The sequence below is a fragment of the Phragmites australis genome, chromosome 3 (assembly GCF_958298935.1).
Source record: "Phragmites australis chromosome 3, lpPhrAust1.1, whole genome shotgun sequence".
NCBI lineage: Eukaryota > Viridiplantae > Streptophyta > Magnoliopsida > Poales > Poaceae > Phragmites > Phragmites australis.
The window spans coordinates 5,944,951-5,970,455 of NC_084923.1; the positions used below are offsets into that span (position 1 = coordinate 5,944,951).

The 25,505-nt window shown below is 47.6% G+C and overlaps 3 protein-coding genes across 3 annotated transcripts; 1 reads left to right on the forward strand and 2 right to left on the reverse strand.

The window, feature by feature from the left end:
- Positions 1–223: 223 nt before the first annotated feature.
- Positions 224–12,451, reverse strand: LOC133910923 (putative pumilio homolog 7, chloroplastic). Its single transcript, XM_062353159.1, has 5 exons — positions 10,878–12,451; positions 10,457–10,619; positions 9,025–9,188; positions 769–1,027; positions 224–688 (listed from the first exon to the last, which is right to left on the reverse strand). The coding sequence occupies exons 1-5, from the start codon at positions 12,218–12,220 to the stop codon at positions 584–586; spliced, it is 2,034 nt and encodes a 677-aa protein (XP_062209143.1). The 5' UTR covers positions 12,221–12,451; the 3' UTR covers positions 224–583.
- A 5,151-nt stretch (positions 12,452–17,602) lies between these two features.
- Positions 17,603–19,371, forward strand: LOC133910461 (NDR1/HIN1-like protein 13). Its single transcript, XM_062352853.1, has 3 exons — positions 17,603–17,629; positions 17,689–17,822; positions 18,774–19,371. The coding sequence occupies exons 1-3, from the start codon at positions 17,603–17,605 to the stop codon at positions 19,369–19,371; spliced, it is 759 nt and encodes a 252-aa protein (XP_062208837.1).
- A 4,793-nt stretch (positions 19,372–24,164) lies between these two features.
- On the reverse strand, positions 24,165–25,505 carry LOC133911795 (ethylene-responsive transcription factor RAP2-13-like). Its single transcript, XM_062354206.1, has one exon. It carries the CDS (start codon positions 25,376–25,378, stop codon positions 24,482–24,484), a length of 897 nt encoding a protein of 298 aa, XP_062210190.1. The 5' UTR covers positions 25,379–25,505; the 3' UTR covers positions 24,165–24,481.

Sequence of the window (25,505 nt, forward strand, 5' to 3'; positions counted from 1 at the left end):
TGTCAAATAGTCAATTTTCTCTATTCTCCATATATAAAGCTATATGTTTTGAGGAACAAGGTCACCCTTGGATTTCATTGAGATAGTTGTACATTTTTACATCATCTTGGTCGAGGAAAAAAAAGTGACGCAGCACCGGTCATCGTTGAGATAGTAGAACATCTATCGGAGAAGGGCAGTGTAAATGACGTAGTTGGCATAAGGGTCTTGCACAGTGCTCCTCTACTAGTTACCCTGTTCTCACACAAACCGAAGGGGGAATTAATACAGCAGATACAAAAGCAGACAAGGCAGAAAACGCAGGTTCCTTTTACAACTCTACAGCATCACCATCAGGGGAGGCGAGCGGCAAAAAACTACATAACACAAGACACGGACGGGCGGTACCACCTGGGAAAATTCTACAACCTGACGATAACTTGAACCTTTCTTGCAACCAAAACCGGCCTTTCGGAACCCTGAGGGCTGAGGCTCGTGTCGGCGGTGTGGCAGAATACATTATGGTGAACAGTTAGTGAACATAAATTGATAACAATCAAATGCAGGCGGCCTTCTTGTACCACGGGCACAGATTGTACACCTCTCACCTCCTGGAGAGGGCCCTGGAGATCCTCTTACAACATGGGCTGGTCCGAAGGGCTTCCTCGTGAGGATGGATTGCTTCAACAAGGATATTGTTCAGGTGGCCCTGTCATGGAGAAGAAAATTTTGAGGGAATGCAATCTTGTGCAGAACGAATGATCTAGTCCAATGTTATGGAATACTCACCCTGGTGTGGAGAAGGGCAGTGTAAATGACGTAGTTGGCATAAGGGTCTTGCAGCAGTTGTTCAAAATGAGACCCTTTGATCAATTCACGTACTATGACAGCTTTGTCATCATCCGAGAAAAACTTCAGGCATTTCTCCACCACATTGCTGCTTACCTTTTGCTTTGAGAGATGAACGTACCTTCCTTCAAACTGAGATGCCAAGTGTGCATTTGCAGAAGGAATTTTCAGTCCCAGAACATATTGGACCACATAATTCCTGGAACAAGGGGGAAAGGGTAAGGAACCTTAGTTTTGCGGGATGAGTTTAGCAGTCTTTGGTTTTGACAAACATCTGCTTCAAAGTATCAATAAATTAATCCTAAAATATCATAGAGAACTCCCTGCCTATTCAAACAAGGACTTAATGGAGATTCATTTACTATTGACCACGAGATAAATTTGCTTAGAGGTGTCTCAACTCGCACGTGACAAAACAAATATTGAAACATCAAAATAGTTGTTTTTTCCCTTGAACACACAGGAAAACCACACGTAATTGCATTAAGGAGAAAGAAATTTGAGTTGATTACAGCACACTCCACACACTGGAATGCTCAACACGCCCCAGACCCTTGCTTTCTAAGCTTACATCGCGCCACAAATAAAAAAAATAGTTGCTTTCAATACAGGTTTGGTTCTTTATTTTTTTCCAGAAAAATACAGGTTGGGACTGATGGGTTCATGTATCTAGCGAAAAATTCATATCATTATCAGTACCTTCCAAATTTATAAATTTTACTGTCCCCATGATGCAACAGATTATGTCAAGAACTGATGATTCAACATATCAAGGGATTATATCTATAGTCATGATAATTTCATCTTCCATAAATAGCTACATAAGATCCCCTGAGAAAGCTTTTGAAATATACATAGAGAATTTGAACCTAGATACACATATACAGGTTTATATCAACATCAACGAGAGAAAACATAAGTTTTTAAAAGGCAATGGGCTAATTAAGTTAAGAGTGAATTGCACAAAACTACATATATTGTGCCATTTGTAACACAAAACTATAAATATTGTACCAAATAACACAAAACTACAAGTTTTGTACACCAATTTCACACATAACCCGATTTCGGTTATCTCTGCCGTCGAAATTCACCGATAAAAAATCAGTGGTGTTCTGTTTCTCCAAAAATCTTAGAACTTTTTGTATGTGTTCCATAATCCATGTTCACCCCATTTTAATTGGATTCAACAAAAGCCTGTGTAGAATGTAAACTAAAATTCTCAAAAAGCTACTTTTATAACTTCTAACAATTTATAGGGCCTCAAATAAAAGCCCAAAAATCTAGAAAAATTTACTAATATTCTTAGTATGCGATGGACTAATTTCTAAAATTATTTATAGCCCTATGTTATATCTCACCATACACATGGTTCAGTTATGTTTTTCCAATTAATAATAGCATTACAGAGTATGAGGGTTTCTTATTTGTAACGCGAGAAGCACCCACACGAAGGGAGAAATACCTACTAACGATGAGGGACTCGCTACTGGGTGTGACCCTAGTGCCAAAAGATTTTCCAGTGCTCGGACCAGAGAATGGCAACATATCACTCCGAAGTGAGAAAAGCTAGAACAATGCGTAATCGATCAGGAAGTCACGCACGTCCCTCGTAAGGACTACTTTCTTGGCCGATGGGCTAGTCCGTCTGACCTCTTCTTGCGAACACGTCCTAGTCAGAGTCGTTGAAAAAAGATTCACATGATCACTCACCGCGGGTTTGGGCCAACGTGGAAGGGATGCTCCGCTGGGAAACGAAACACCAGAGGCAACACATTTGGAGGCAACGCCTCCCTCGGTGCCGTCAACCTCGGGTTGCCATCATGTGGTCGTCCTGCTCGATTCAGATACGACCTGGATGGATCAGATCTTGAACTATCTTCAGAATCAAGCAGCCCATGACGACGATATGTCAGCAGAAAGGGTCACGCGGGCAGACCGTGAGAATCCTCCTTGATAGAGAGACACTTCTACCACCAAGGGAGCAACGACTCTTTACTAAAATACATCACTTAGGATAGGGGGATCACAACGTTCCCTAATATCCTCTGAGGCATACGTGGAGGTCGAACCTCACACTGCCCCCTAGGATGTTTGCGAGCAGGTGAAATGGTGTGAGTCGTGCCAGTACCATGGCCGAAATACCAACCTACCAGTTCATGTACTGCAAACCATATCACTCTCTCGACCTTTTGCTGTCTTGGGGCTCAACAATGTGGGGCCGTTCCCTAGAGCCCCAGACGGTTTTAAATTCCTACTCGTGACAATCGACAAATTCACAGGTGGATCGAAACTGAGCCCGTTAAGGATATCACCACCACAGCAGCGATTAAAGTCCATATGAGTGTTGGTAGTGCGGCTTGGTAGTCCAAGTCGCATAAATACAGACAACAGAACTCAATCCGCCAGTTGAAAATCGCACGTTGGTTGCCTCAAATGGCTATCCATCTGGGCCTGACCAGATGACTAGGTGAGAACGACGATAAAAACTCGAGCAAAGAGTTCCAGCGAACGTGCTCTGAGACTTAAGTAGCCCGGTCCCAACAAGACCTCAGGCGCCGCCGCAACCAGTAGGTGCAGCAATGGCACTGGTGATGGGCGACCTCGACCTAGATTCAGTCCAAGGCTGAACAGGTTGTAATAGGCTCCTCCCGGGGAGGGAGGGGTACTCCAAAGCGAGCTACAGTTCCCCAGCCTAACGAGGTTAGGTTAGCCAAGGTGGTCGGCCGCAAATTACACAACCCGCGAAACGCCGGTTCTGTGTATGAGGCTGCTCGGCGACGAGCTTGTTTTTCTATTTTGCAGGACTTTCCGGACGAGCGTGGACATTGACTTGTAAGTGTTACAAATCCAATAAACCAAGCTCTCTGTGTTGCACCAAATTGTAAGCATTTTCGTTTCAAGAACTTGATCGTTTGGTCAGCAGTTTCTTTCGTCGACCAGACAGTCGGAGGCTAAAACTATTAGGATATATGATTTATTTTCTTGCAGCCAGGTTTGTTTAGCCCACTCGCTCATGTTGATAGGACGAGATCCAAAGTTGACCGCTTACACGTTGCCAGGGGGAAGGTGCCCGAGGGTTAACGACCACGATGCCACAAGCCCTAGTTCGGGTTGAGCACTGGTTGCCACCGAAAGGCTTGTCGTACTAAAGGTCATCCTTAGTGCCGGGAACCTAACTAGCGAACGGGTCGACGCGATCCTCCCTAGGCGTTACGAGCACTCCGAGGCTACTCGCCGCCCAAGCACAGAAAAAATCCACATAAAGACAAGCATTCTTCATTACAAAGCAACCACTCGAATAAGACCCAGGGGCTGGTTCTAGACGACCTCGAGACAATACACCTAGGACCCAAAGATACCTCTAAGTGGGTTGAACCGGACAGTCCAAAGGTAGGAACGAGCGGCATACAAAAGCGAGTCGGCACAGGCGCCGAGCTCCTCCATGATCATCCGAGTACCTTCAAAATCGGCACCGACTACCGGCAAGAGGTCTAGGTCGGGGAAGTGGTCGCGGATGCAGACAAGGGCAAGACAGGTGTCGAAGACTCCGACCTCAAAAAGGTTATCGCCGATGGTCTCATAGATCCTCTGGTTGAGGCCACCTACCTCCTCGGAGGCTGCCAGAAACTACTCAATGTGACCGGTCACGGTATTCCCAGGTGTCGGGCGAACCTGAACATCGGCGAACCGAAGCAATGAGTCGAAGGGGGTAAAGGTCCGGCTAAGATGGTCGTAGAATGTCACTCGCTGCTCGTCGCTCTCCTTGGTCATTCGCTCTAGGTCTTTCCGCGCCACGAACAGATCCTCCCGACAATGGCGAAGGCGGTCGTAGAATTCCTCTCTCTGCATGACGCTTTCTTTGGTCACCTGCTCTAGATCCCTCTGCACCACGAGTAGCTCCTCCCAGCAGGCTGGTCAAGAAACATGTCGTAAGCCACACAGGAGTCAGCTGGTCGAGTCTTGCATGGGTAACCTGGGACCGGCACGTGGCTCAGGTGGTCGGAATAACACACCTTGAAGATCGCTCGGCGTACTCGCTCGCTCGATCACAAACCCTAGCTCACATTCGATTGCCGCCTCCAAAATACGCCGGTCGACGGGATCATCGGTAGGAATGGTTGGGGGTTCAGCGAGAGCTTGGGGGCTTGTTGGCGTAGGTTGAGGCTCGGTACGGGCGGATGGTTCGGACACTCCATGAACTCTATGACCACAAAGACACAAACTCATCAGAGAACAAAAAGTGGGGGGCTTCATTCAAATATATTATAGAATATAAGTTACAATCAGATTCTTTACTCCTCGATGGCCTCCACCAGAAAGACAAACGTCACGCAGTCCACCGCTCCTTGACACTCCCACTGTAGTCTCTTCTCAGCTTCGTGTCCGGTGACCACAGCTCCCTCCCGGACAAGGTCCAGGCTGAAGTTGGGGTCGCGGTTGCGGTAGCACCGAAAAATGTACTCCGTAGTTGACCTCACCGCCTGCGCCACGTCCTCTTCACCCCTCAGCGTCAGGGTAGCTGGGAGCTCAGAAAAAATTCCCATCAGGACCTTGATGGCATAGGCCCAAGCCCGAGCCATGCAGTTGTCCTTTGGCTTGGTGGCTCCCAGCCCGAGGCTCCCCAGGGGATCCGCCAACACTTTGAAGGTGTTCTGAAGAATGTTGAGGGTAGTGCGTTCGTCCTCCTTGAGCTGGGAGTGCTCGGTGGAAAGCACAACCTTCTCTCGCTGGCACTCACCACACTTTTGCTGCAGCAAGCGCCCGACCTCCCTTTCTTGGGCCAGCTGTTTCTCCAGGTCGGCACACCTGCTGGCCACCGCTTCCTTCTCCTCGACCAGTCTTGGAACAGAAGCGGGGATACGACTGACCAGAATGAGCAAGTCAGGGGCCGGCATAGGCTCCTCGACCGGCGCCATGGGGACAGAAGCCGCCACCAACACTCCAAGGGACAAAGCCAGAGCTGGCGAAGGGACCGGAATGTCCTGCGAGGGTGCCGTTAGAGGGGTTGTGACGGGAGCCGTAAGAGCTACCACGGGCCTGCGGCAAACAACAGAGTTACAGAATCATGAAGGAAAGAAAATTTAAGGTATCTATACCTATCCAGAGAAACTTACCGCGACGACGGGGAGCTAACCACAAGTCTGGTCCTCACAAAGCCGCCGGATCGACTGGTAAGGGAAGACAACCCCGCTATGGGGCCTCTAGTACTTGGGGTTCCGCGAGTGCGTTTGGACGCCTCCGCAGTTGACGAGTCCTCCGTCGGCCTCTTCCCACACTGCGTAGACGCTTGGTCCACGACGTTCTGGTCGGAGCGCATCTGGTCGGTGCGGGCCTAGTCGTGAGGCCTCTGGTTAGACCTAACTTGGTTGGGGCACGCCTGGCCTAGTCGGGTCTGATCATGGGGTGCCGGGTCGTGGCAAGTCTGGTCGAGGCACTGTGGGTCGGCCTCATGATGGCTGGCACCGTTCGCAGGGCCGCTGGCCGCAATCGTCACCTAACCCTGAGTATATTGGTCGCCTCCCCGACCTGACGAGTTGGTGTCGCAACCAGGTCAGTGGGTATCAAGGGCAGCAACGGGCGACGAGGAGGGCTGACGGCCCCCACGTTCAATCTCTCGGAAGACCTTATCGACCTCGTCAACTATCGGTCATAGGACATCTACCTAGGGAAGATGCTAAAAGTAACTTGAATCATAAGACCCTAACCAAGGAAAATGCTTAGATTAGGAAACTCTAGAAAGATGCTAAACATACCAGTCTAACCCGAGCCCTCTCCAACAGGGGGAGCTCACACAAGGGGCACACGGAGGGCCACCATTCCTAGTGGCCGTCGCCATCAGCAACCTGACCCACAAGTCGATGACCTCGTCGGGAAGATCTAATTAAAAGGAATAAGACATCACTCGACCAACAACTAGCGACACGGGGACGGCTATGATGTTACCTGCGGAGCTCTCCCATGTGTCATCATCACTCCCGGTGTACAGGTATACCGGGTGTGCTCTCTGCCGCAGGGGACACAGCCGATACTTGATGAAGTCGCGGACGACGTCCGACCCCGATAGGTCGTCTTCCATGAGTTTCTTAACCCGACCGGCAAGGGACATCAGTTTGGCAGTTGGCGTGGGAGAGTTTCCCCAGCTCTCCGCAAGGCGCGCCGGCACATCCGGCACCCGGAGGTTGTCAAGAGTCGTCGGTCGTGAAGTAGAACCACTCTTCCCTCTAGCCCGACCACGACGATTTGAGATTCATCTCTAGATAGGAGCTCGCGGCGCCATCACGAAGACGAAAGTCGCAGCTCCCAGTGGCCGACTCGGGCTGCAACCTGGCCGTGTAGAAAAACTGGAAGAGATCAAGGCATGGCTCGCCCAATGAAGTTTTCGCACATGTGAGTGAAGATACTCAACATGATGAAGTTGGGGTTGAGATGGAGGTGGTAGATATCGTAGAATGAAATGACGGTGGTAAAGAACTCGTAGAAGGAGGGGACGAGACCCGCCAGGAAGAACGAGGCGAAGATCATGATCTCACCCTCGCGGGGAGCAGGGACCTCCCCCTGGGCGATATCCTAAAGACAGGTGGTACGAAAGCAGGCAATTCTCGTACATCTACTTTAGCTTCTCTGCGGTGGACTTGGACTTGGGGAAGTCATGCTCCTTTCCGGTGTGCGGCGTCATGGGAGTACGTCGGTGGTTTTGGCAAGAGAGACGGGAGGAGATCGAAGGCAATGGGCTTTGGCGCAAGGGCTTGGAGTGCGAAAGGGGTTTCCAGGGACTTCTGTCCTTCGATTTATAGGATTGACTCGGTCCCGCTACCTCGAATTTCGAGGGCCGTTTGGGGAACCGAAATTCCCTCGAAGTCCAACGGCCATCAAGGTTTCTCTCTCCCACAATTCTTTCCCTCGCGCACACTCTCCTTTTTTTCTCTCCCATGATCTCTGTCTATGGACGTTTAACCTCCCTCGAGATGCGGTTTCCTGAGCCGACCACAATGTAGACCGTGTCGCCGACCACTCCCTAGGCCAAACTCTTGTTCACCAGAGGCCCAAGTGGTACGACCAGGTCCACGAAGAACAACCCAAATCACCATATGATCAGGCCAACTATGTCCTTATGAAGAACAACTCAGATCACCATATCCGCGATGGAGCTTAGGGGCTACTGTTGATGTAAAGAATATATGTGTCCCCCACCAGGATGGCTCTCAACGGCCAGTTTTAGCAGTATCAGCTTTTTTTCTCTGGCCCGAGCCCACTGCGCGACCACGACCCCTGGTCGCAAGGCAGGTACTCGTTTGACCAGTCAAACCTCATGTAATGCTGCTACTCATACCGTTTTTCCTTTCCCAGGCGGTTCACTCCGGCGAAGGCGGCATGGCCGACGCAAGGTTACCGTGTCCCGTCCCGGAACATTAATTGTTGCGAGATGGGCTCGCAGACGCAACAGGGTGCGTGGCAGGCGCGTGTGGGAAACCGACGCTGGGACAGGACAGGCCGGATGACCCGAGTGCGACAAGCAAGGAGGCGGCCGATGGACGGGACGGGCATCGCAGTGCTCCAGAGCAGGCACAACGCATGTGTATCCTATAATGATAGCCTATATTGATCATCTAGGCAGACATGGGTCTTTTTGTTGGACCCACATGTAAGACTCCTACCCTTCTAAAATATAAAGAGAGGATATCTTTTGAAAACAGACTTCTGAAGAAGAATACACAGGATGCAGGACTATTACCCTAAGGAGGCTTGAACCTGGATATCTCTGATGTTCTTAAGCAACATACACACATTCTGTAGGCACACCTAGAACGCAGATCACGCACCCGCCGTCCGATACACCTCGGAATCATTGTCAGAGATTAACCCTCGACACACTCTTAAGTTAATGGTGTGAAGATAACTCCAAAAAAGAACGGCCTGGTCCAATGCAAGATACATGAGAGGTGGCCATTAGCACTGAAAGCTCTGAACACAATGCACTGACAAGGTATAAGGTCATTCTCCCCTTTATTAACCCTAATGCAGAACCGTTGATTATATGACTCTCTGTACCTAAGTGTTTCCAGTTATTTTTATTGATGAGATTTCTACAGGCTACTAGACAGATCAGTACTGTTTTGGAAAACAAGCACAAATAATTGATGTTCCTTTGCAACAGTACAGATATAAGCAACCAAATAGAGATGAAGGGTTTACCCAAATGGATCTTGAGCATGCTCAAAGCCATGAGCACATATTTCCGCAATTAGCTTGGCCTGATATCCACCACGTGCACTAGATATGCAACGTTGTAAAACACAGCATCCATGTCGATGTATTGCCATATCATAACAGTGAGTTGCAGCGGCCTCAAATATGAACTGTTAAAAGATAATAGATATAAATAGGTTGCAGATTAATCTACTTTAATAAAGTAAGATCAATGCATACCTAGCATACATTTGCTAGCAGAGAATTTCATAGCACGATTTCTGGCAAGATTATTTTATAATGATGAAGTACTAATATGAAAAATTGAGCATATAAACAGTAATAGCCACTTCCATTTTCGCTCAGAAAAGTATATTATATTGAGCTACTGGAAATTAGCAAGACAATCGTATCTACTCCATGAGTTAATTTCTATCACTAAATTTCTCATGCACTCTGCGGGGACAGTCCCCCTCCCCCCGCCCGGTTGACCCTAAAAAAACCTATCACTAGTGCATCAAATATTTGTAAGCACAGAATATACAATATCTCATGCACAAGGTATGCACATAATGATGTAAAAAATAACATTGAAAAACAAAAGAAGTACAATATCTCATAGTCAAGGTCAAGAGTGGATCAGAAGATATCATCACCACTAAGAAATGATATGCATAGGAAAATGGTCCTTCAGAGAACTTAAGTACTGGTAATTCATTGGAAACTGAACTTAGGGCATTGGTTCAAGGCCTCAAACTTTCTAAATGTCTTAATTGGTCCCTCAAATTTTGAATTCAGATCACATATTGATTTCCCCATGTAAATGGCAGAATGACAGATGGATCCAGACCCCATAAATCATGTATCAGATTTAAGAATTAGTTAAATCATACTGTTTTCATATGCAAACAAAGTCTCCTGGACAAAATGTAACAGAGCAAACTTTGCCCGTGTAGAATTACTCATAAGCAAACAAAGTCTCCTGGATATTGTCTGCCGTTACGAAACTGCTAAAGGTTCAGGAATAACACATATAAGATTATACACACTGATGAACTGGCTGAATATTTGTTAATTTGCAAGAAAAAATATTTTTAAGGAAATGGCAGGAGCTAGTCCATTTCAATCGGCAAAAACACTTCATGGAAGTTAATTTTTTTGTCTGATTGCAGATGCATATGAACGCAAGTTACAAATTCAAGTCATGAAATGCATGTCAGCCTGTATGCAGGCATAGCTATGGAGTACTAGGTAGCGCAAACTGTATGGTAGTCCACAGGCAGTAAATTCCCTGTGTTCAGCTTCAATTATCTTACTTATGTGCTAGTGCATTTTTCAGAAGTGCAACAGTTGCTAATTACGTCAACGACATGACTAATCACCAGACAGAGTCCACAAATAGAACAGACAAGTTTGTAAACTAGGAACCATTGTGTACCTTGTTCTCCTCTGCCCCAAAGTTTGTCAGGCATTTCTGTATGACATGATTACCATTAAGGTCATTGACAAGGTGCATGAAGCCTGGTTGTAGGGCTGAAATAATGAGCAAAATCTGCTTTCTACTCCTAACAGTCTCTATCAATTTTTGTACTGCCCTTGTCCTGAAACAAATCATAGAACCAAATCGTCAGCATCATTGAATGCACTTACTAACAAAAAGGGTTTACACTGAATTGTTAGCATCATATCAAACTTGTTCTGATGCCTGCATACTTCGTTGTACTGACTCAAATCACAACATTCTCAAATCAACAATTGCCACATTTGGTTACCAAGTGGCAAGTACGCATGCTTCTAATGTCAGGACTCAGGACCATTATGCAATTATCTGATTCATTTTCAGAAGAGAAGATCGTTACCCGTGTGTGTTTAGAGAGATTCTGAGCAGCTTCAAAGGGTCCTCCGTGAGCACAGCTATGATCCTCAGCCTCTGCTTTTCGTCACACACATCCAGCATCTTCTGTACGAGATAGTTGGCAAAAGAGTCGATCATTAGCTCTCCAATGTGGTCGATGATTCCTTCAAAGATCACATCCACATGATGTTTCCCTTCCTCAAACTTCTGCTGCAAGATCCGGCACCCATTCTGGTCCTTGGCCATGAAGTAGATGTAGCCCTTGACTCCAACCATGTTCTCATACCTCAGCGTCTTAGAGTTCCCAAGCTCCAGTGCCCTGTTATTAACATACTGCTGGAATCTCCTCTCCCTCCCACGGTCCAGGAAGTTTATGTTCTTCCCATCAAACATCATACTGTTGTCGCAACGGAATGCCTCAAATTGACTGAAGCCACCTCTCACAAACCCATTGTCAGCCACAGGGACACCATACGCATAGTGCACCTTCGGTCCACCGCGGGCCTCGAGGGCAATGGGACTAGGACTGAAGAATTCCCAGTTGTGTTCTGCACCAGCCTGACCAGAGAGCACGTACGACTCGGCGAGATCAGGGTGCACCAACCCTTGGCCCGAACCAGTGCCTGTGCCATTCCCTACCCTTTTGTACACGAAGCCGCCCATGCTGGTGTCCAAGCCTCTCGGGAAGCCGCCGTAGCCATCCAATCCGACGTCTGACACGTAGTGCTGCGGCCGTGCCGCGACGTACCCGACCGCCTTGGCCTGATCAAGGAACAAGTGTTCATGATGAACGGAAGAACCTGGCGCCCCAAAGTTGTAGCCATAGTAAGCACTGTGCGCGGCGGGTACATCCGCCGGGGCCGTGTTCTTGACTGGAGGGATTGGCGGGCCCTGGCGCCGGAGCGCGGCCTGCGCGTCCGTGGCGGGCGCGTCCCTGATGTGCAGGCCGCGGAGCTGGTTAGCGAGCCACTGCTTCTCCGGGTCATCCACCGCCTGCACCAGCGGCGACGGCGCACCACCAACGAACGGGCTTGACGCCTGCAACGTCGCGGAGCCCACGGGGAGCGGCGAGTGGAAACCGACGCCGCCTACGGCGCCGCCGCCCTGGACTTGACCACCATCATCGCGACGGTTCAGGACCACGGCGTAGTTCGCGTCCTCGTCACCGTAGCGCTGCGCGGCGTACCCGTGACCGCCCGCGGCGCCATGCACGCCGTTGCCGTGGCCGATGACGCCGGCGCTGACGCTGCGCTGCCTCTGCGGCGACGTGACGTGAGGGATCTCGCTGAGGAGCAAGTCCATCTCTTTCTCCTCCGTCCTCCCCTCCGCCCCCCTCGCGCCCATCATCTCTATACCAACAACAAACCAAACCACACGAACGCAACAGAAAAAACAAAAAAAAAATACTATGAGAAATCAAAACCCCAGAGAGATCCGATCAGATTGCGGAAGCGGGGACGGAATCGACGACACAGATGGGGTTGGGGGACGGCTAATCCGCGGATCAGGTGGGGGGATTGGGAGCAGGGGTTAGCAGTAGTAGGGCATTGGAGGGAGGCGGAGGGGAGGGAGGCCGGTGAGGCATGCAAAAGGGGAGAGGCACCAGAGGGCAGATGAAGTGCGAGGTTTATATAGCCAATCGCCTGGGCTGGGCTTTGCTGCGCTCTTCCTCCAGTCCTGCGCGTTGGTGGGAGTTTGTTTCAACGCGGAAAACTAGGGGTAAAAAACAGTCATCAATGATATTCTGTGGTTCAGTAAAAATGTGTTGGATCGTATGTCGTGTCCAACGTATTGAACTCATGGAAAATCTGCGCTAAACAAAACCAATAGAAAACTCGATTTTAAAAATAACCGTGGAGGAAACTGTAGCGCGATTTATGTTTCACGGATACTCTCTGAGCCTCACAGTCGCAGAGCATGAAATCTGGAGATCCACGAGCCCTTCGTTCTTGCTTCAGTTTTGGGTCTATCTTAACTTGCCTCGATTAGTACGCCGGTTTATTTATATATTCACATAGTCGTACCGGTGAGTCGTTATTTAGCATGTGATGTCATAATCTTTTCAGGAATTCTTATGTCTAGTAGTTTTTTTCTATTAGGACATCAAAATAAAAATTCACAATGGATGAAGCATTTTGGTATCTCGCCAATTATATGTTTCAATTTATCATAAGAAAAGTGTCCAAGGGTAATATTCATGATTCGAAGTGTTTTCTGTAATATTGTGATTTCATAAACTTCTATTCAGGATTTAAAGAAAAACATGAAACGTTAACCCTACCCACACAATACAACCCAAAAAATCCAACCCCACCCAACCCAAAAAAAAACAGCTATAACAAACGAACCCAAACCAACGCACCAAAATTTCCCACCCAATCCAAATCTTTGAAACGGGTTCTAACTCATTCCCCAACCCATGGCTCCTGCTGGGATTCCTTCTCCCCTTCCTTGTTGTTGCTCGTCCTTCCCCTGCACCTCTTGCTCCTCTGCCTCTCTCTGCCAGCGATGAGCAGGGAGATGACGAGGAAGGTGGTGACGAGGAAAAGGAGACGACGAGGTCCGCCAGAGAGAGAGAGAGAGAGAGCCCATTTCAACCCCTCCCTCCGCTGCATCCTGTGGCCACCACCGATCACGGGATTCTCTTCCTCGTCATTGCAGAGTCAGCTTGCACCCGGGGCTAGATCCCCCTGAGCTGCGCAATCATGATATTCTTCATAGCGGAAACAGAGAGATTGACGATGCAACTGGAAAAGAGAACTCAGGTTCGGTACCAACCTTGCCTCGGAGCCATTGCTTCCTTTGGTGGCTTATAGAGCGAAAGCAGAAGTGCCATTAGGCTCCTCACCGCCGGTGAAACCTGAGACGCCGTCAAGCGGACAGATGCTTCAAGATAAAAAAAATAGAGCCATTTTTACCAAGAAAAAAAGGAATGCAGAGCAAGACGATGAAATCAAACCTACTGATTTCAAGGATTCAGGGAGTAAGAACACAGTGAGATGCTAATTGCAAGATGAAGCAACAATGAACTAACCAACCACTGACTTGCTCTACTGATTGCAGTTATGCGAATTGGGCATCGGATTTGTACCTGGAAGCTAAGTCCTTCGTTCGTCCTCCAGTTCCATAAAAAAGTTCTTGGTTCGTCGATCCGGAGAAGAGAGCCAAACGGATGGGACGCAGTCAGGTTAAGCAGTAGAGGTGAGGGCTGAAACAAGGTCGCAATAAACGGATTAGCCTTGAATGCAGAAACAAGAACTCCAAGAACACTCATCCCACCACACGAATCCCCAACCGAGAGACACAATTCGATCGAACTCCACACGAAATCACAGAAATTTCAACACCATGAATACCTCCCAAGACCCGATTCTGAGGGGGAAGGATACTTTGCCTTGCCCTGGCGGGGCGCGGGATGGCGAGGCGGCGTCGAATCGGAAGGACACGGATACAACGAGCCCTTGGTAGTGTTAGTGTTAGAGAGCAAAAAATGAAAAGGAACGTAGAAGTATTTTACGAACAGAGGAGCTCCCGAGCAGAGCAGAGGACAAGCTAGCTAACTGGCTTGCAACTTTCTTTGTTTATACAACAATCATCATTACATGCATGAGGTATTTCATATTTATAGAACTCCTAACGGATCTATTTATGGAGCCAGAGTGCTCCAGAACTCTCTCATTCTTTCTTGTCTACTGTTATTACTAAAACCTGCATGAGCTCAAGAAAAAAAACTACTAGCTAGAACGTATAAAAGTAAGACTTAACTTTTTAACTTTTGAGACAAGACTACATGTACAGTTAACTCTAGAACTACTTCTTAGCTAAGGAAATGAATTACATGCTACAACAGGTAGCAGCAAGTTGACGAGGCGTGGACGGCGGCAAGCAGGGAGGAGAGAGCCAGAATGCAGCACTGCCCTCGTAGCGCCGCACCGCCCATCGCCTCAGCGTCGCGCAGTCACCTGTTTGGGAGACGGAGGGAGGAGAGCCGGCGGCGGAGAGGGCAATCCGGCGGTGGCTTAGGAGAGCCGGAGCTAGGAGGATGTATCAACAGTGGCGGAGAAGACCCTGACAGCGGCACACCTCCTCGGTCCACTCGGCCTTCACGTCGCAGCGCTGCGTCGCCAGCTGCTAGCACTAGCGCCTCGAGTTGTTGAGTTTCCGTGCAAGACGAGGATCGGGCGTCGACCATGGTGAACACGTGGGTTGAACCTAGACGAACCCGAAACAAAAGAACCCACTCCAACCCAATTCGATAGCTATATTAACCTGTTCCCACCCATCCAAAACAAACCCAACTGTTAATCCAACCCAACAAACCTATTTTAATCCAACCCATTAGCATACCTACCTATACCTTTGAAAAGATTTTTTTTTCTTTTGCAAATTTGCATGATAGATTCCTAAACCTGTATTTCTTTGTCTATTTTCCCCAACTGATTCATGTAAGATTCAATTTTGAAATTAACTTGGGCGACATGAATGTCATTTGGTGAGCTCACCACATGTAAGGCCTCACCAGGATTGGGTTTTAGATCCGTTTAAGGGTGGATTTGAATAACTAGATTTTTAGTGCAATAAAGCCATAGTCGATTTCTCTTTAGGGCTATGTTTGGTTCAAGATCAAGGGACACGTTAGGGTTTTAACACGCCAAATATGCATGGCTACATCATGGTCAATTTAATGCACTAATGCCATTTAAATCAACTAACCCAGGAATAACGGTTAATATGTCGTCAAATATGCATGGCTACATCATGGTCAATTTAAGCTCCTATATTTATTGCTCATCCAGCTCACGCATCTTCTCTAGCCAAACAGTTATTTAGGCTAAATAGGTTAGTTGCAAACACAAAATATGTGTAAAGTTAACCTCATTTTCCATCAAAATAATAATAAGTTTCAACTTCATTGGAGGTAGTCTACGCTCTATTGAGGTTTCACTCAAGTTTGTGGTGGAAGAGGTAGTGATTCTCCATGTCTCTACGATGTTCGTCATAAGGAAATACATATTTGGCTAGGGTAGTTTCAGAGCTTAATCATCTAAAAACTTGTTTGGTCGGGCTAGAATAAAACTTAAAAAAATGTTTTCTCAAAACTCGCAATTTGTGAATATTATGAAAATACACAATAGTTCAAGTATTATTCACAAAACTCAAAACGTAAGCATGAGTTTAATTTAGAAATCGTAACATAAACTAGAAACAACGACTTCTACCATTCTTTTCATAAAACTTTTCTTTGCAAACTAAATTTTCACAAAACTCAAAAATGCAAACAACGTTGTAGCTAAAACCAAATGAGGCTCACAAAAATTCACCAGATGGTATTCTAACTGAACAACACGTACAAGTGTGTGCAGGTGCAGCTAAAACTCACCTAAAGTCGCATTCACCAAAAAGCTATTTATAGAGGCCATGATCCTAACAACCACCTATGGAGTCTGTTTTGAAAGATCACTTTTTTTTTCGCGGATTTGTGTATGAATCGGAACAGTTTTTGTGGGAAACAAACAGCTTTGGATTCTCTTCGTGCTGGCTTACCTCAAGAAACAAAGCTGACAGGATGTACCACAGCCTACACTTCTTCTTTCCATTTTAGCAGGAGTGTAAGCTGCTTAGAGGATCAAGGATGGGCTTTCAAAGACTTTGTACGTTTCCTGTTCTGTATCAGAATCGATTTTTTCAGATTTCTATGTTGGTGGTCACAATAATGCTTATTGTCACAATAATGCTTCCCAACTAAGCATGATCTTAATTACCATGAAGGCATCCGTTTCGATTATACTTTATTATCGTCAAATTTCTATGTTGGTGGCAACTCGCATTAGAACATTATCATGGCCCGAAATCGACACTAATCTTCTTTTGGGCAGAATTCTACAATTTCGTACCCTATGTTGAAACTGAAACTTTGTGAAGCATCACGGAAGCAAGGCTGTCCAAGCGCGAGTACAAAAGATCCTAAGGGCATGCATAGTGGGGTGATATCATATTTGTCTATAATAGTAACAGAGTAGGAGAGAGAAACATTGTCTAGTAATTAACATTTGGCTCGTCGGTGCCTAAAACATTGCATATGCCGTTATTATTGTCTATAACATTGCATGTGAGACTTCTAGATAACCTCTATAGATAAATCATTATACGTGTTATTTTTAATATTATCTATAAATGGCATATAGACAACTATTATCTACCCCACTACATTCCCTAACCCAAGTCGGCTCGACACACGTCCGACGCGATCCCATTGCAAGTTGCAACTCGCGGGCTAGAATAAAACCGGAGAATTCGAAAATTTGGGGCTGGGGCTGGGTTAAAAAAATGCGACCGAGGACCAAAAACCGGACCCATCGCATTCATCGGAGAATTCGGTTAAATTCAATCGAATTTCGTTAAATTTTCGATTTTCGATTTTGAATTTAATTGAAAACCACTCGGTTTCTAAATGCAAACTAGATCGAATCGGTCAAAAACCGCCTCACATTTATTAACCTTGGGCTAGGGGACAGGCCGCTGGGTGTCGTAGGCCTTTGACGGGGTCGTGCCCACCCAACAATAGGCATGTCGTTGAAACCATGTCCCCGTTGGCGCGCACGGGTGCTCTCCTTCTTTTCCCTCCAAATCGCCCGTGCGGTCCCTAGCCCCTGATGCGACTCCCTCCGCCAGTTCCCTTGCCTTGCCCCGCTCCCGCTCCTCGCAGCCTTCGCCACTCGCCCCTCCCCCATGGCGGAGAGGGCCCTCCCGTTCGCGGTGCCACCTTTGCCCGAGCCGGTCTCCTCGGTGGTCGAACCTGTCGCCATACCGTCCAGGTCCAGAAGGACCAGATATACTGCGTGCCGCCGCCCAAGAATGCATACCACTCCGAGCGGTACATGACTGAGCGCGCCGGCGGGGGGAAGCGTGACAAGGGCTCGTCGTGCTCCTCGTGCGTCCTGCGCACGCTGTAGTGAATAATCTTGTGCGCTACGTTGGTTTCTTTTTCCCCTCTGATGGTTTCAGTTAGTTGCAGTAGTGCAGGGCGTAGTTAGTTAGCTTCAGTTGTTTTTCAGTTCAGCTTGTTAGCGATAGTTAGGGTGTGTTTGGTTGGCTGCATGCTCTGAGTCTGACTGTATGAGTCATACAAGCTGAGTTGAGACAGGCTGAGGAGATGCAGTAGGGTCTGTTTGGTTGGCTGCATGTGTTCAGTCTGGTTGAGAAAATATTGTGTTTGGTTGTCTGCATGAGTATACGTTGTATTACAAAGAAACTCACTTTTTTACCAAATAACCTATGTTGAATATGTTAAAAATATTTTTATAAATTAGTACATCACCGGATAAGAATATTAGTGATTTTTTTATGATTTTTAGAGAATTTTAATTAAATATTGACTTAAGCTTTTTAGATCAAACTAATTAAAATAGGTTGTTAGTGACCTCTAATTTACTCAAAAAATATTTAGAATTTTTGGACCTCTAAATAAAATCAATTTTTAAATAAAAAAAGTCGTACGCACAGTGTTTCCAGCCAGGCCTGCCGGAAACGATCGATTCCGACGTTTCCCCGAGCCTGACTGGACGGATGCAGCTGCATGAGCGGGTGCAGGCCATCTAGACATCCAAACGAATGTCTTCACGAGCGTACTGCATAAGCGGGTGCATGCACGAGCCGAGTCATCCATCCAAACACGTCCTTAGTTAGTGCGGCATGACTGGAAACAGTGGCGTGTGGGATGGCACACGTTCACCCGATCGTGCTGCAGATTAGTCGGGCTAAATGGCCTGATAGTTTGTTATTTTTTCCTTCAAATTGTTGATCAATGAGAAGAAAAGGCTGCTGAGTTTAAGCAGCGCAAAACCACCTGAGTTCAGCTTCAGACATTCAGGGTAATGTAGCCGTCCGAAAAACGGCTGAGAGAGTTTCGACACACTCTGGGCTCGGCGCTCGCGGCGCCCGTGCTGCTGGCCGCCGCCGTCACGATCTCCGTCGTCGTGATGCGGCCGTACGTCCCGACCTTCACCGTCGACAGTCTGTCCGTCCACAACGCGTCGCGGCAGCAGCACAAGGACTACGACTTCTTCCTGACGGCGGTCAACCCGAACAAGCTGACCGCGCTGTGCTACAAGGACGGCGGGACGGCCAGGCTGCTGCGCCAGGGGACGACCCCGGCGAAGTGCGACGTGGGTGGGCCCGCGGACGGCAGCGATGACGCCGCGGACTTCAGCGTGCTGCTGCACGGGCTGCAGCACGAAGGCCGCACGCCCAAGGCGGTGGAGAAGGGGCTCCAGGGGTCCAAGGACGCCGTCGCGCTCCAGCTGATCGTGGAAGTCGCGGTGCAGGTGCACGTTGGCGCGCTCGGGTTCGGGCAGAGGAGGCTGGCGGTGGACTGCGAGATCAGCGCGGCTGGGCTGAGGAAGGACGCGCACATTTCGTCGCAGAATCGCAAGAGCAGCTTCGGGGAACTGACAACGCGCGCGCGCCGTCGTGGCGCTTTTGCATCGTGGAAATTGTAGGCGCGCGCGCCATCGTGGCGGCGTGAAAGCGGATGGGGACTCGATCGTACGCGCGCCTGGTGTAAAATGTTGTGAGATTCTTGAGACTCTTGTGTAAATCGTCACGAACTGAGTTATGGCGTTGAATGCCGGATCACAGCACCACAAATGTGTTTGGCGCAATGCTGGCTAAGATCATCAAGAACGCTGTTGTCCGCAACAAGCACGACGTGCGGACAACCACGCGCGCGGCCACTGCATCGTAGGGATGGGACGGCCGACGGGAGCAATGACAAAGCCAGACTGTGCATGTATCACGCTCGTGTCCGAGAGGCCAGCAGGTTCACCAAGGTGCCCAGCCATGGCGCTGCGCAGGGGTGGTCAGTGGACCAAACAACTGACCACCTGATGATCCCCATTTGTGGGCAGCACATGAGCGCTAAAATCCCAGGATAATTCATGCGGACTCGGCGTGCATCGCGGCAGCAACACGCAAAGTTTCGGACTTACATACGATCTATAGCACAATAAATAAAAAAGAGAAATTTCGCACGGGGTGGTCGGTAAATCAAATAACGATCACCCACCCCCCCGTCCACCAGGAGATCCTCGCCTGACGACAACTCAGACGCGCAAAAATTCTGGCAAAATTCTTGGAGACGGGGCATGAATCGTTGCATCAGCACACAAAGTTTCAGACTCTTAGACCCTCTCTAGATCGAGGAAAAGAAGAGAGAATTTCCTGTATGGGTGGTCGGTAAATGAAATACCGACCACCCCGTCCACCTTGGCCATTACCCCTCGATTCCAGACGCGCCCTCCCCGAGCACAATCCGGTGCGCGACGCTGTCCCGTGCGCGCCCTACATGCCTTGCTTGCACATCGATACTGCATGACACGCGATGCACGGAGACGCCGCAAGCCACTCGTCGCTCTGGCGTTGTCCTCCAGCAGAAGCGGCACGCGCGGACCATGCCAAACGCTGAAACGCGGCGCGAAGTCCAGTTTGAAGCCGATCTCAGCACCAAAACCGCCGTCCCTGATCCACTCGCTGCATTTTGGAATATTTATTTTTCAATATTTGCAAAAATATATGACATTTTAAAATATTACACATCTAAACTACTATTATATGTTGTAAGTGTGACAGCAAGATGTCATCCATATAACGAGTGATACCTTGTGAGACTCACGATACAATGGTAAAAACTTAAATATTTGATCAACGTGACGTCCACATCAATATATCGTCCAACCAGCGAGCGACACCTTTATTGTAACCCGTTAGAAAGACAACAGTACTCTACTAGGTCCACTGAAAAAGATACGATCCATTCAACCGGCGATAAACACCTTTTCACACACATACTTATTTTAGTCCAAAAGCAACAACATGTATTGATGTGTGTGCATTGACAAGCGTGTATGCATGCGTGTGTGTGCATTGAAAAGTGTGTGTATGAAAATGTATTACTTATTGAAGGGATGACACCTTTTTCAGTGGATCCAGTAGAATCTTGTCGCACTTTCAATATGTGATAATAGTCTAGATGTGTAATATTTTAAAATAGCCGTGTATTTTTATAAATATTAAAAATAAAAATATATAAATAAAAAAAGCTCCTACATTTTGATTGTGGGCCAGAACACGAAAGCAACAATGGGCAGAATTGGGGGCTTGCACGCAGCCGCCGTTTTATTCCTGGTTGCTAAGCGGCCCATGCCCAAACATGGCGCCCGAGTTGTGCCGACGTCCTTGATACAGGCTTTGACAAACACTAGGTCCAACTAGAATCAGCCCATGGATGCGGTTCTCCCTGAGCACGAAACATCTAGCTGCACCTGCACGTCACTGGACTGCGATCTGTGCTACTCCAAAGAATCATGAATTTCAAACAGCCTTCTATATCCACACTGAAACAAAAAAAATAGCCTTCTATATCCACACTGGAACAAAAAAATAGCCTTCTATATCCACACCGAAAAAGAAAACAGCCTTCTATGTCCCAGAGATAACCTGCTGGATACTGAATATACCGATACAGATATAAAGATGGCGAGCTGAACATTGAAATGTTCCGTGTTTCTTAATTTCCGATATGCGCATAGTTGAATGTAGGTATGAACGCTTTTGCTAACTGCAACATTCAGATCTGCAATGCCGAGTTGACGACATCGCCGAAATAGGACATGAATTGGGATTTCTTCCTCCTTTTCTTCCTCCCGTTTGAATGAATGGGATTGAGATGGCTGAATTGACACTTGTCAGGGCGTTGCAAGATGAGCCAGGTCAACTTTAGCAGTGTGGTGACTGATAGATACTTGAGCACTGCCGACATGGCTTTGGTCACTGAATAATATCCTTGGCCTGCCACCCACTCACCCAGGTCCGTGATCGTTAAGAATCAGCATGGCATGCACGCACCCACATGCCTAGTTCAGTGTACCAATGTGCAGGAGCACAATTTTTCAAAGGTAGGGTTCATGCACCATGATCACCGCTTCACTTTCAGAGTTTCAGGTTACAGCCATTACCTATCATAATAATGGTTCTATATTCTTTTTCTTATGGTTACAGTAATACTTAAACAGCAAAGAATGACTCTGAGTTCGCGTACGTACTACAGTATTTTCCTTTCTGGTGTTTAGAGTTGGGCAAGAGACAACCGAGTAAGTCAATCAGATCAACATTCTTTGGCCCATACTTCACTCAATTCCAGCCACAAACTTAGCAAAGTCTGCAATTTGTGCACCCATCTCGCATCGGAATTGTGGTCAACAAAGCAAATGAAATCCAAACAGCTTATGCAAACCTAGCATAGCCATGATAAAAGCTTCATAAAGCATGAAAAATCTGCTTTAGTCGAGTCAACGCTTACCAAGCTAAGCTACACTCATATGTCATGATCAAGCCTATCAGCCTATGTGATTACATACATTATCCCTGCTAAGAGGGTAGCCTTTTCTTGTCAAGTGAATCTTGTTGTCACGGCCAACTCATGGGCTGGATATATTGGATGGGTTCTCTCTCCACCCCAACTATCTTTTCAACATATAATTTCTTCTTATACTTCAAACTAATCTTTGTATTAGCTCATAGCCCTCCTTTTTTAGTCCTCTGGCCTTTGAGATCAGCAAGAAGTCAGCTCAAAGCTATGCAATGGACCATCATCATATTGGCAGGTGGCAACATAGTGGGCATCCCTGCCCAACCTCCTTGAGTGCCTCTAATGGCACCGTGTTGACATTCGGACGTAGAGATTATGGGGTTGACCTGACAATGGCTGAGCATTAATGCTTTAGTGCAAGCTCTGCCTAGCTCCAGCCTCCATGAGAGGATATTGGATATGCATAAGAAAATGCCAATGGTCAAAACCATGATGGACCAAAGCATGAAAATGACCACAAAAGCAAGCTGTGGATAGACCATACTGATCTGTAAAGTGACATAAACCAACAAGGATTTGCAAGTTGAGCATTAGTAGTTTACAAGTAAGGAAATATAAATATTATCAGGACCTTGATCTTCATCGTCACATATTCAAGACATGTGCCTGTAATATATATTCTCATGATAAACTATGCTTGTTAAGTGAATGTGGCATTTCTTCAAAACTGTTTTGTTTTTCCTCTAACGCTACAGGGAATACAAAGCCACTGACCAAGCTCGATCAAAGTTCTGTAACGCAACAAAGACTGAGTAACCGCCAATTAACGCGTTTATCAAGGTTCATGCATCAACCAGAAAGCAAACAAATTGTTCGATAGAAGAGACAAACTTACACTTAACAGGGTACGATGAACTAACATCGGAACCAATTCTATTGTGGTGATTGGAAGCTAAACACCTGTTTTCTCTCTCTCTCTCTCTCTCTCCTTCTAGGGAATTGGGTTAGCCATATATTAGGCCAAAGCAACGTTGTGATAACGTGGAGTTCTAGAGTCCCCCACATGACACTCTGGTCCTTTTAAACTAAGAATAGGCGCAAAAGAGATCCAGATGCTTTCCCTCCTGTGCAGCCACAGATAAATATATATAATCGTCTAGTACTGTTCGAAATAAGATATGTTTATGTGCTGCAATGACCAGTACAAGATAATTGTGAAGATTGGAGGGAAACATGACACTTTTGAGATTAGTTGCTTTCATTATGAGTTAAGAAATTTCAGATTTCAGAGTCTACCTGATTTATCAAGAATAGTTAACAAGATAAGTTTTTTACACAGATAATTTTTTAAAGTGGTTTAGAGAGAAAGACATTGAAAGAGGAGAAACTGCGAACCTCAAACCATTCTACATAGAGACAAAGCAGCTGCACATCAAATTCAATGATAAATAGACAGGTAAAACACCCTATGAATTTTGAATTGCATGGAGTTTCGTTGAGATGAAATTGATTTTGACATCATTTATGTCAAGTTTCAAGGTTTAAAAAGATTTAGCTGGCAACTGATCTCTGAAAGACTCAGATGTGTGCATTGACATCAAAATTGTTTACCACAAGGGAATTACATGATTGCATCATTCTAAGAGACAAAGGGAAAGCAATTCCATGGTAAAATCATAAATATTCATATTCGCAGTGCAATGGTGGGAAATCCTTCATGCCATACAACACTTGAATGTAAACTAACAATTCTTTATCACAAATCACATATATATGACACATTGAGCTGATCCTAGTTGAAATGTGCTTCTTCATTACCCTCGCTAAAAACTCCACATACATAATCATGAATCTCATACTTTCGCGAAATCAACTTTCATTTGAACAGTAACAGAAGTACAGAATACAAAGCAACAGTCATTTGAATTTAAGAAGAAAAAAAACAGCCCTCCAGTGTGCCGAAGTGGCTTTTCATTGGATTATTACAACTACAGTGTAGACTTCAAATGTATATTCATGAAACCTTTGCCTGCACACTAGTAAATAGTAATTTCCATAATCCAAAGTGCTGAGACCTCCTTCCTGGCAATGCCATTCAAAAAATCGAGCAGACCAGGGCTGATGCTAGACATGATCAAACCCAAAACCTAAACCAACAAGTACCTAAAGATCAAGACACCACGTTGAGCTGTGAAGAACAGAGCAACCAAGAACAGGGAGACAAAGAGGGCAGAGCCATTGCGTTATGAAAGGATGGCGTCCCAGTCGATCTCCAGAGACGGGTACTTGCGCAGGTGGAAGCTCTCTGACTCGTCCCATGGGGCCTCTGAGAAGTCAAGAAGCTGCATCTCCGGGACCACGTCGAAGGAGCCAGTCGATGACACGTCGCCGTCCGCCGACGACGAGCTCTCGGAGCCTGAGCAGCCCGGCTCGCTCTTGACGTCCGGGCTCGCTGAGGAGAATGAGCTCGGGGTTGCTGTTGTCACCGTTGCCGCCGTCACGTTGCTTTGGCTCTGGTTCTGCGGCAGCATATCCGTGCCGTGGCAGATGGCGTGGAGCTTGGCGTCGACCGCGGCGTGGAGCGGCGGGCCGAAGTGCGCGCCGCCGCGCCTGAGCTCGGGAAAGTTGAGCCTGGCGGAGTCGCCGCGGAGGCGGAACGCGGCGCTGTCGTAGGCGAGCGCGGCCTCCTCGGCGGTGTCGAAGGTCCCGAGCCAGAGGCGGGTGCGGTTGCGCGGCAGACGGATCTCCGCCACCCACTTCCCCCAATGCCGCTGCCGGACGCCGCGGTACAGCTTGGACACCGGCCGCGCCGCGAGAGGCGCCGGCGCAGCCTGCGTCACGCCTTGCCGCTTCATCGGCTGCGCCACAGTGGCCAGAGCGCCGCCCGCGGCGGCCGGCCTGCGCAGGTATTGGAGCTGCGACTGGAGCTGAAGCATCTGCGCGGGAGTCAGGCCGTTGGCGCCAAGAAGCGAGCTCGCCGCGCTCTGTTCCACGCCGGAGCAGGGGTACGCGAACGAGATGATCGTAGCTTGTTGCATGGGCGGAGCAAGCAAGCGCACTAGCTCCTTGCTGTCCGCCATCTCGTACAGAGCGGCGGGAAGAGTGGCGTTGCGGCCGTGCCAATCTACCGTCGTAGCCATGGATTCTTGCACCGCGAGCAGCTGAAGAGAACGAGCAAGATTGCAAGAAACAGAAGTCAAAACCGAAAATCTTTCGGAAGATCTCAAGAGTAGAAACGATTCGCGACTTGCAAAGATGAAGTGATCG

Coding starts and splice junctions, on each gene's coding strand:
- LOC133910461 (XM_062352853.1), top strand. CDS start 17,603: ATGGCGGAGAGGGCCCTCCCGTTCGCG. Junction 17,630..17,688: donor AGAGGGCCCTCCCGTTCGCG/GTGCCACCTTTG, acceptor CATACCGTCCAG/GTCCAGAAGGACCAGATATA. Junction 17,823..18,773: donor TCGTGCGTCCTGCGCACGCT/GTAGTGAATAAT, acceptor AAAACGGCTGAG/AGAGTTTCGACACACTCTGG.
- LOC133910923 (XM_062353159.1), bottom strand. CDS start 12,220: ATGATGGGCGCGAGGGGGGCGGAGGGGAGGACGGAGGAGAAAGAGATG. Junction 9,189..10,456: donor TTGGGGCAGAGGAGAACAAG/GTACACAATGGT, acceptor ATCTTTTAACAG/TTCATATTTGAGGCCGCTGC. Junction 689..768: donor CTGCCCTTCTCCACACCAGG/GTGAGTATTCCA, acceptor TCTCCATGACAG/GGCCACCTGAACAATATCCT.
- LOC133911795 (XM_062354206.1), bottom strand. CDS start 25,378: ATGGCTACGACGGTAGATTGGCACGGCCGCAACGCCACTCTTCCCGCC.